An 11,717-nucleotide genomic window follows, 5' to 3' on the forward strand; every position below is an offset into this window, starting at 1 on the left:
AAAAAAATGCCTTAATACCATACTGGACTGTGATGACATCTATTGTCACATAATATGGTTAATAAGCGTATTTTATTATTTTCATTTTAGTTGATTGCTACTGGCTGCTGCATTATTTTTATTTTGCAAATACACAAACAGAATTCAAACATTCTTTGCCAAAGACTATTAATGCCAATTTTGTTGCACATTCTTAGGTCACGGCTGGATACTTTAACTGACTACTTTTAGAGGGAAAGCAGAAGCACTTTGGAAGTTAAATTAAACTATATGTATATATATACACAGACAAAAAGTGCTGTTATTATTTAATAAATTATTTTTTTCAAGTCATCATTTTTCATTGTTTTTTTATATTGTGATATACATCATATTGTGGGCTTTCTATCTATGGGCTTCATACCTCGAGTTTTTTGTATTATTACATTTAGGTAATAACAGTTAGGTATCATTTGGATTTTAATGATTCTGCTTATTGATTTTAGTTCCTAATGATTTTTGATTGCATTTCCTTGAGTGTCCTACATTTTTCACAGCAGAGTTGTATGAAATCCTAATTACCATGGATAAATTTTACCAGCTGAAACAGTGAGCTGAGCTAACAGGGGCTAAAGAACCATAACAACGGTGGTTTCTTGAATATTTTGGGGGCTTACTTGGGCTACTTTAGCTGTAGGTTAACTGAGACTAATCCATGATTTAATAAGCTAAATTAGGAGACAGGAAGACATGCACGCATCCAGCTCACATTTCTGTAGGTGCACAGATAACAAGGTTGATATATGGTAGATGTTTCCAGTACACAGTTTAATTTGAAACTACTGCAAGTAAAATTTGTGGGCACCGATAAACAGAATCTAAATTAAAATTTCTTAATGGTTCCTTACGAATCGATTGCTATTTGGAACCAGTTTTCAATGCTCAACCCTCATTCCATCCCCACCTAGCCCAGTACCTGAGGAACTGCAAGTTTTTCAAAGCAGAGGATCAACCGTATCAAGAGTAATATTTCAGTTCACTGTACTCTATGAAAGCTGTTTGATCAAATGTTAGTGTGCTAAATTGTCACAAAAATTATAACAGTGTGCAGCTATTTCACTTCGAGGCTATAATTTAAGTATTTGCCTCAAGTATCACAGTCATAGTATTAAAATAAAATGTAAAATTCACTGTTGGAAATTTGACACATGGTGGTATTGCACATTGAGTTAAAATGAGATTTGGCTTTATTTTGATTGTCACCTGTTTCAGAGACCCAACAGTCTTAAATATGAATTCTAGTTTTCTAAGACTTGAGTCTGCATTATCCTGGTTTTTGAGCAGGGCCTGAGGTGTTTGTAGAGGTGACAGTGATGCTACCATGTGTCGGTGAAACTACTCCATTATCTTTTGTTTTGAAATAAATTACATAAAATAAAGGCAGCACAATGCCTATCAGGAGCATGGCGACTACAGCATTCCACCACTGGATGCCCCAGTCTGCACCGTGACTATTCAGACGCTGTCTTCTGAAACCAAACCATTGCCGTTTATCAGAGTTATCCATAAAATCTTCATCTTGATCATTCGTGGTCTGAATCAGTTTCTCAATATCATGGTCCACCTCCATTAGAAAGTCTGTGACCTCCTGTAGATGTGTCTGGCCTCTGGCTCTGTCCGGAGGCTTTGCTGGTGTGGTAGATGAATGTGGCATTTCCTCTTGAGGGTCACTTGGGTCTGTGTAACTCTCAGTTAAAAGGCTGTGTTTCTGAACAGGTATTTTGATAGATTTCAGTGCAAATAAATCTTGTTCCTGCATAAGGTTGTTCACCCGCTTGATATCTGCCACCTGTTGACACAAACAGGAGCACTTTATATGCCACTGAAGAGATCAACACCAGAAAGTATACAAAAAACTTCAGTGACTATTGAAATATTTACCTTGCAGCCATATTGCAGTGCAAGCTTGTTGAGATTGTCACCATCTAACACCTCCCGCTCCAGCAGCTGGATGTTAGTCAGCCTGTCCCGCTCCTGATCTTGGTAAACCCACGGCCTCATCTCCATGACATTGAACTCTTCATCATCTGAGGACGCAGCAGACTCATTCGGCCTCCTCTTAAACATGTACACCTGGCCGTCTGCACTGGCATGGACATCAACTGGGGCTTGAAAAGCCCGCGGCCCATGCTCCCCCCGCCGCATAATGAAACACCAGCCTGTGAGGAATGGCCAGCATTGAAGCAAAGATACAATTAAAAATCACAAAAGACAGCTTCTTTTACACTTTAACTCCAAACTCAGATATGTAACAGACATGTTACTTATTCACACATACTTCTAGCTACTCTGCACCACTGCCTGAGCAGAGTGTCCTATTTCTCATCAAGGGTTTCTTTTGGCAGTCTTTTTAAAAAGACTAGAGATTTATTTAGCTGGATTATTATTATTATTATTACTATTAAATCATGATATGATTACAATTATGCTAGTGTGTCATGGCCTCGCAGGCTGGTAACTGTTGGATGCTAAAGTTGTTTTATCTCTCCTGTGGTAATGGGAGCACAGTAACTGATAAAAACCTATTTAACACAAAACTACAGTTATCAATGTATAACAAAATGTGCCAAGAGTCAGTTAAACATTCCCATGGAAGTCCGGTATTTGTGTTAAATGATGTTTTGAACTACCTTTAGGCTCCACATTGGATATCAAGCTGTGCCATCATAAATCTACTGGACCCCATGACAGGCGATGCCATTTTCTATCCCTGACCTGATGCACCTTTAGCTCACCAAAGCACAGAGAAGATTCTTGGCAGCAGTTTGACCTCACCTTTTATCTACTCTGTATCTGCTTAGATTTAACTGCAGTAGCTAAATGCTATAGCCCACTCAATTGTCTAATCAATTGTTAGTATTTACTTGCACTAGTCTTACTAATAGCTACTATTTAGCAACCCCTCTGGTATGAGAAACATTGACCAAAGAAAAGAACAACATTTCAATTTTAAGTTGTGTTTGAGTGTAAAAGTAAGTTGGGTCCAGTTAAACACAACACATGTGCCATATTTCTTTTACTTTGGTGGTCACAGAGAGCTCAGAAAGAACAGGTGGTTAACAGCAGTCTATGAGTCAAGAATACCTCATATGTCACAGCAGTCTTATAATCGGGATGATATTTGCTCATTGCTATCCAATGAGTGTGGTCGCTATGTTGACTCACATTTAAACAGGAGCTGCAAAAGACATGGACCAGGACTCAGGCTAAACAATACACAGACAAGATACATAAATAAATCACAATCTTATTGTTTAACCAATATGTGATTGTGCGTCACAATTTTAGTAGGAAGGGTAATTTTTGTATTTCATTTTCACTGAAAAAATATAAAAATGATTATGTGATTTTTGCTGGGGTTTGTACAGAGCAAGCATCTTCCCTATGTCAGGAGAGTATGACTTATATGCCAGGGCATCTCTGAAGCACCACAATGGTTCATTTATACTGGTACATTGTGACACATTTGACCCTTTTCATTGCAGCTCCTGCAATCTGGATATTAACCTTGGCCACATATTTTGATCATTTTTCGATTAATTGTTCAGCTCTGAGCAGGCTACATAAACAACAAATCTCTGATCAGTATTATTTTCAGATGCGTGTAGAAAAACTCAAGATTGATGTTCATGTTGCCAGAGATTGCAAAGCAATAATGTTTATTATATGGCATTATTTGATAGTTTCCTTAATCTTTGGATTTCATACTAGGGTAATCTATCTACTGTGACTCTGGCTGGTTTTCTTTGCGTTCGCACCACTCACAAACCTCACCAGTTCACTCTGTGGCCACTTGCTGCACATTAATCACTGTAGCTACATAATGGATTCATCAATAACGCAATCATAATTATATGTATTTCACTGAGCATTCAAGTTAGGTAGCTAGTTAACGCTACCTTACATCACTTCAGTGTTTCATCATAAACACAAGTGCGACTCTTTGATTTCAACACTTCAACAGTTGTTGTAAATTTGGTAATTTATTTATTACTTTTAACAGTTCATGTTAACGCCATAATCTGGACAGTTTAGTGAGCCATGTGTACCAATCATACTGTCAGTGCATGAAGCTCACAAGGAGCACTTGAAGGCAGCATTGACGTTAGCTAAGAAGCTAACAACAGCTAATGCTAGCAGGTTAGCCTTCAGCGTGTGCGCTCCCAACTATCTCACCAAGGTAGAATGCAAGTCAGCTGTTTTACTTCAGCTACAGTTACCGTTAGCTAGCTCGTGCGGTGACACCACATGGATAAATAAATACTACTTACAAGAAATGCAGTTTCATAGACGTTTCACACTCAGGCTGTACTGTTCCTTTTCAGTTACCTTGTCCAAAAGCTTGAGCAACTGTAACGCAAGCCTCCGCCTTTCCGAGGCAGTCCTCCCCAGGTTAACTTGTGCTAACGTTACTGCTAACATTACAACAGCAACTGGTGGAGCTAGCTATTGGTTAGCCGACTTCTTCTTCGTCGGCACAAGAGACGCACTTCCGCCACCCACTGCTCTGGAATGTGACACAACACTGACGACAACAACAATCTTTTTTTTATTTCCTTTCCCCCCAGTTTTATTTATTGAGAGTTTCAAGGCATACATGGGACAATATGATGATAATAATAATAATAATAATAATAATAGTAATGATGGTGGTAGTAACTACGACAACAACAACAAAACATATAGTAATACTTATAATAAAACAAAATTTTAAGAGAAAGAAGAAAAAGACAAAATATAGGTCAACTAAGAAAGATGTAGTAATAATAATAATAATAATAATAATAATACAGTCCACAGTAAAGAAATTAAAGAAAAGTAAATAAATATATAAGTGAACAAAGAAACAACAAAGTATTTAGAAAAAAAATAGCACTGTACTTTTTTTTCAGGAAAGGTATAGTTGTTTAAATATATACATTTAGTTAGCATGTACTAAAATAATAACAAAAACACAGCAAGAAAAGTAAAAAAAAACTATTCCCATAGTCCAGTTACCCATCAATGGCAATGTATGAATACATATTTATAGACATACTCCACACGTATGACAGAAAGTATAGCCTATATAAAATATTATTATTATATTTAATTGTGATACTATAAACATCACAGCTACATACCAGTTCAATTTTCTGTTTATGCTTTCTTGACTTGCAATAGTTTCCTTAATATTTATATGTATGTCTTTATACTATGTTTATTGCTATGCACCAACATACCACAGCAAATTCTTTGTGTTTGTCTATGTGAAAACCTACTTTGCAATAAAACTGATGTGTAGTGCTTTACATGTCGAATTCATGTGACTTTCTGTCAATCTTGTCTTCTCATATGACATGAGTCTAAGCTGGTACATGGAGCAAGTCCTACGAATCATTCAGTAAAGTGACAGTAAGGTGTTAATAATGATATGAATGAATAATAATGAGATGTGCACAATACATAAATAGACTTATTAAAGGCCACACCATAAAATTAAGTGTTTTCAAAAATATTTACAAAAGTGGTACATCAGAATTCCTTTTAAGAGTATTTTCTCTTTTAAACTTTATATGTTAATTCATATTGAGTAATTAAATAGCTCCTCTATGTCTGACATCTACTGGCAGAAAGTCATCATTACATCTCCACCGAGCCGTTACAGCATGTGAGTTTTCCTCCTCTGCTTTATCCTTCTGTAGGTTTCCCAGAACAAGATAAGTGGTGGCGAGGACAGCAGCAGCACACAGCCTTGGGCTGTTGAGAGGATGCTCAAAAGTGAATAACGGATCCAGGGTCCTTGGGGGAAAAAAACCAAAGGGGTTTGAGAAAGGTCAGGTCGTGGTGGTGCAGGTGTGTTATTTGGCCACTAGATGGGGCTATTGATCTGTCACATGTCTTGTCATTCGTTCATATTTGCTTATCAGATTAAACCTTATTTTCATTTCATTCAGTTCATTATTGATTGCATTTTTTTCTAAACTGGTGTGGGATATTCCATATGGTAATTTATAAAAATATTACAGCAAAGATTATTCCCATTACTATGACCTGTACATGAACAATATGCAAGCAAAGCTCAAAAGATAGTCTGTAATCAGTCCCACATCCTGCATAAAGAGTACTGTCAGGAAGACAGGTGTGAACCCCACGGCATATATTCATTTAATAAAAAACATTTAATTTGCTCAGTTTCAGCACTAAACACCAGGATGAGCTGAAACCATGGTCAAACGATACCTGCCCGTGGTTTTGGTATTATTCTGGCCCTGTTCTTTGCACTACTGTTTCTACCCCATGAAGAACAATTTCATTTTTCTCCACAATAGCCTAAAGCTTATCTTAAATGAAAGCCATGATTTTCCTCCAGGAGGACAAACTCACGAAAAAATGTGAAATGTTTTTACACAGAATTTTCCACCTAAGAGATGATGGACTGAGGACCACAGCAACTTGTTTAAGAATCTCCTCCATGTTTGACATTTTTCATTAATTTATTTCATTATTTTGCAAAAAAAAACAAACCAACCACTCAGCAGAAACTGTAGCTCATGAACAGTAGCTGTTCATGAGCTACATATATACTTTTAACTTAAAAATTTAAAAAGTGCCTGAGGATTGTTTCCCCTGAAACAATGATCTCATATCCACTAGTATTAAAATTGAACCACTAGTTTAAAGTGTTTTCAAAATAGTCCAGTGTAAATCAAATCCAGTGAATCTTTGATCAACAATCAATATTGTTGTTATAAATCCAGTCACAATTACCAAAGCCATTACCACCGACTTTCATCGCTGATACACTGAAGTACACAGATGTCTTGCACTTAAATCTGTCTCGTCAAGACAGAATTAATACTATAATTTGAAGACACATAATTGTATGGATAGATCAAAGTTTACACAGTTAACAAACACTAAATTAAAAACTAAAACTTAGGGAGAAAAAACGTTTTAGTTAACTAAAATAAAAAAAAACAAAGAAACTAGACTTGAGAAAATAATGAAAACTAACAGAAATGATATTGTGCACATACAAAACTAACTAAAATAAAATTAAAATATACAGAAATATGTATAGTTTTAGTCTTTGTCAGTGTGGTAAAATTTGTCAACACAATGGGCATGAAGAGACACTGGTGTGTATGTTTACTGTGAGCTTTCACAGTGTTCACCAAGTGTCATATTAGGAAAAACAGTAAAAATATTGAAAACTAAACTGAAATGAGGAAACCCACTTTAGAAACTAAACAATTAAAAAAAAGATTAAACATTAAATTATATACTAAACAAACAAAAAATAAATAAATACAAAGCTATAATCTTGCTATAAATATTAATTAAATTCCGCGGTTTGTGCGACGTGATAAGCGTCCCGCCTGCAAGGACTCTGATTGGTTCACCGTGAACAGCGCCGCATTCGTTAGCGTGGACGTAACCGCAGGTTAGCTAGCTGCTATTCATGTACACATGTCCGCACGTAATAGCACGTACAGGGCCGAGTTCAGCCCTCACAAAACGTAGCAAAACACAGTACATCTAAACAGAACCGGTGGTGCGTTGAACACCGTTGTGCACGCAAACGCACCGCACTATGGCGTCTTTTCAACACGGTGGCGTTTAGCTATACGTCGCTGCTGATTGTGTAGCACCTGTAGCACCTGTAGCACACACACCAAACCAGAGACAACGCCACCGTAATGTGCGTGGGGCGATAATGGTAAGTAAGTTGTGGTGTTAGGTTAACTTCACTGTAATACATATCAGTATAAGCTGATCCTTTGTTATACAATGTTACTTCAAAACTTTTACTGCAGTTTTGTCCACCTCTTTAAAAAGCATGCATATGCTGGCTGAAACAGGGAGAACATTAGTTTAAGTAACTTCTAGCTAGGCTTAAAACTTGCTTTGTGCAAACTCAGAATCGTCAGTCTGCAGGGATAATTATGATTATTTTAAGTGGGGTTGTATGACGGAGTTATCGATATTCAGTGTGTTGCCTACAGTGTTTGCAGAGCCTGCAGTTTGGAGAAGCATTAGCAGTGCTGGTGCAGGAAGCTAGGCAATGAACTGCTGTGAATGGGGTTAATAGCAGCAAAACATATTTTAGCCATGTTTAAAAAGGCCCATGTAAAAAAGAGGGTCCTGAAATAAGGCTGGGCAGTAAATCAATATCATATCCATATCGTGATATGAGACTACACTTTGGATATCGTTACATCATCTTATGGTCTAAGTGTTGTTTTTCCTGTTTTTAAAGGCTGGATTACAGTAAAGTGATGTAATTTTCTGAACTTATCATACAGTTCTAGCTGTTCTGCTATTATTTGTCTTTACACACATTACTGATTATTATGAATCAAAAATCTTATTGTTGTTATTTTGTGAAAACACCATGAGTCATTCCTACAATACTGTTGCAATATTGATGGCAGTTGAAAAAAATGTTGTGATATTTGATTTTGAAAATAGTAAAGCAGTTTAATGCTTGGCAGCTAAATCGGTCTACTTAAAATGTAGTCAAAATAATGTGCATCAGCCACGGTTATTTTCCAGGATTTTAACTTGCAACGCTGTGTGTTTATTGTGTCTTAATAGAGCACAGTGGGGTATTTTTGACAGTTGATATACTGCAGCAAACAGTGGATCGGAGATAGACTGAAAGCTGATCAATCTAAATATGCCTTGATTGCCATTGATCCCAATCTGGTGTAGCTGATCCACATCATTGACACATATACATCATGTAGATCAGTGGTTTCCAATCGGTCTAGCCCCGGGGTCAGAGCAGGAATTTTATAGCGGCTTTTGTGGCTGACGGACAAATAATGAGTGAGTATCTCAAAATAATGACTTATTAGCTCAAAATAATGAGCTAGTGTTGCAAAAGATGGAGAAATTCCTCATTATTTATCAATGTCTATTTTAAGAAGTTTCCTGTACTTAGTGCTAAAAAAATTGAACAGAAATAAAATCATCCTTAACCCTTAAATTTAATTCATTACATTATTTCCATGGACTTAAAATCATTGTTTTATGTGATGGCCTTGCTGCCCTGATTGAACGACTGTCAGGGAATCTTCCCAATGTGCAGCGCTGTAGGTGGAGGCAGCGAAGAGTCTACTTGTTGAAAGCCTTGCATATAAAAGGTGTGTGCTGATGAAGGTGAATTAGACTGAGAATGCGGTACAACACTTCAAATATGACCTTGTGTATTTGTTTTGTGAGCTGTTGCAAACAGAGCATCACTTTACTCACCTCTGGTTAATACAGGTGCAGTATCAGGGGGAAGGTGCTGGAAAGACGGCCCAGACCAAGCAGGGAGAGACGGCAGTACAGGTGAGAATTTTGAATGACAACTGTGGCAATTTTTGTTTTGTTTTGTTTTTTTTGTTGGTCATATTAAAGGTGTAATTCAGATTATTTGAAGAGGGATACAATGATGTTCTTATCCACTGTCAATGTATTACCCATAGTAGATTGCAGGTGACATACCCTTAGAAGCAGCAGGTGTACTGTATTTGTATTTCGCTACTTAACCTTGCCATCAGAGAGCCTTTCCCAACGGGAAACTGCCATTATATAATCCAAATATTGCTCTGTCCTGCTCAACCAGACCCCATTGGCAAAATCAGTAGTTTTACCTTGCATAATACTTCATTTGTCTGTGTTATTGTTTGATTTCTGTGTTTTAATCAATTCTGTTTAATTCAAATTGATTTCTCTAACTCATTTAAAAAGAAAATTAGCCCACCAAAGTGCTTTTTAAACATAAGCAGACAAAAAACAGGTCAACAGAGCAGAAAACAAAATCATGCCTACACCCAAGAGGTCACAATAAAAATGATGGGTCATACAGAAACAAATAAAGCAGTCATTTAAGAGGCCAATTAATAATAGCAATTTAAGTATCCTCAAAAGCCAAAGAAAAGAGAAATGTTTTTCTGCTGACCTTGTCCACAGCAGTGCGTTGGTTTGTGTCTGTGCTGGTACTCCTCGCTGATTCTCCAAACTGCTGGTACTGTTCTACTAAAGGTTATACACTGACTGTGGATAAATTCCTCATACAACCCCATTTCAAATGTTCTGAACTATTATTTATTTAAGTGAAAGAATAAAACTTAGAAAGTTGTCAAAACAGACATCAGGGCATGGCACACTTCTTGTCAAAACAGGCACCAGAGGTTTAGATGGAGAAAGAAAAAGGAAAACCAGAGCAGAGAGAGAGAGAGAGAGAGAAGAGATGAGGTAAGTTGCATAGTCACCACACAAACCATGACATTGGTATAGTCGTGGGTGTTACAGTGGAACATTTTTCACATGGCTAATTTAATTGTGCCAAAACAAGCACAAACATTCAAGAAAGCACTTTTTCAAGGGAACCGTTTCAAGTACTTGTAGCTGTTGTTAGTAGAGACCGGGACATGGAAATTGACACAGAAACTGCTGGAAGTGAGAGGTTTGGACACTGAGTGAAATACTTAAAAAACCCACACATGTTCTGTTAAAATGGTTATTGTCCATGCAGTAGTGCATTTCTCTCTTGTTTGCACATTGCACTAATTTGCACATCAAATCTTTTAGAAAACTACTTAACCTTGTCTGAAAATGGCCATTTTTAAAAGTTGAAGTTTTATTTTTTTTATTATGTTTAAGAAGACATAAGGGTAAAATTTCAGAGAAAAAAAGTGTCTGTTCTGAGCAACGCTCTTAAAATTGCTGTTTTGCATCGTTTTACGCCACGAAAAGGAGTTGATTGTAATTTTGTGAGTTTATGTTACATTTCATTCGACATAATAGTGAATTACTATGTTTGTGCAGACTGCATGAACTCAGCCTGTCAGGACGTCTGGGTCTGTTGTTTCCTGACCGAAAAAAGTAGCCACATTTGTAACGCCAACTGCAGTCATGTTCAGCGCTCATTTTAGACGAGAGGATTATCTTCCTGGTAATATGATTGAGTTTATAACAAGATAACAATCCAGGACCTTTTGAGACTGACAGGTCTTACTGCTACTGGTGGAAAGTGTGAGCTGTGCACCGTAAGTTTTGTTTTCTAATGCTTTTTGACTTCCAGATTAGTCAGCAATGATTTCAATAGGGTGAAGCAACATGTGGAAAAGTATGTATTATCGTAAGGCAGTGTAGGTATCTTGTAAAACCCACCAGCTGATAAAGCATAATGTCTTAATGTTAGCTTACCACACGAGAAGACATAACTGGTAACCTCAGATTGCTCACTTTAGCAGTTTAGTCTAGTCTAGTTACAGCTTTGTGACTTTGTTTGCACAACTAATATATTTGTTACATGTTTTAAATGGTGTAATGTTGTATAAGATTTTGGGAAAAACTGAAGTAATGAAGAGACAGATGCATGTACAGTTGGTGCTGCATTACTTGGTGACCCTGGGGAAGAGGCCTTCTCTCTACTGGCTCCTCAGTCACCATGGTGGCTCACAGTGTAACCTCAGACCTCTCCATCGTTCAACAACTCTTATATCTAGCATTAACTATACATGTTCTATAGAAATTTTGGTTCCAGTGCACTGGCTATAAGATATAATGGTGGTAAATGTTCCAGATTGTGTCAGGAATTGATGACATTTTATTTTCTAAAGGCCATTTAATGATCCTACATGTATGCTAAAGTAAACAGGTAATTCTAAGAGCCTCTGAGCCTGTTGAGACAATAAAAG

General features: G+C 37.0%; 1 protein-coding gene and 1 long non-coding RNA gene across 2 annotated transcripts; one reads left to right on the top strand and one right to left on the bottom strand.

Annotated features, from left to right (window-relative positions):
* Positions 1–1,129: 1,129 nt before the first annotated feature.
* Positions 1,130–4,525, bottom strand: lysmd4 (LysM, putative peptidoglycan-binding, domain containing 4). Its single transcript, XM_084734408.1, has 3 exons — positions 4,369–4,525; positions 1,921–2,198; positions 1,130–1,828 (listed from the first exon to the last, which is right to left on the bottom strand). The coding sequence occupies exons 2-3, from the start codon at positions 2,182–2,184 to the stop codon at positions 1,304–1,306; spliced, it is 789 nt and encodes a 262-aa protein (XP_084590534.1). The 5' UTR covers positions 2,185–2,198; positions 4,369–4,525; the 3' UTR covers positions 1,130–1,303.
* Positions 4,526–7,674: 3,149 nt separating this feature from the next.
* Positions 7,675–10,254, top strand: LOC146316745 (uncharacterized). Its single transcript, XR_014771741.1, has 3 exons — positions 7,675–7,741; positions 9,295–9,360; positions 10,197–10,254. It is a non-coding gene; the product is annotated as an uncharacterized LOC146316745 (long non-coding RNA).
* Positions 10,255–11,717: the final 1,463 nt, after the last annotated feature.

Source organism: Lutjanus erythropterus, chromosome 13 (assembly GCF_056507025.1).
Source record: "Lutjanus erythropterus isolate fLutEry1 chromosome 13, fLutEry1.hap2, whole genome shotgun sequence".
NCBI lineage: Eukaryota > Metazoa > Chordata > Actinopteri > Lutjaniformes > Lutjanidae > Lutjanus > Lutjanus erythropterus.

What these genes read in the sequence shown, in the direction of transcription:
- lysmd4 (XM_084734408.1), bottom strand. Translation starts at nt 2,184, where the DNA reads ATGCGGCGGGGGGAGCATGGGCCGCGGGCTTTTCAAGCCCCAGTTGAT. An exon ending in CACTGCAATATGGCTGCAAG is followed by an intron (nt 1,829 to 1,920) that starts GTAAATATTTCA and finishes TTGTGTCAACAG; the next exon opens with GTGGCAGATATCAAGCGGGT.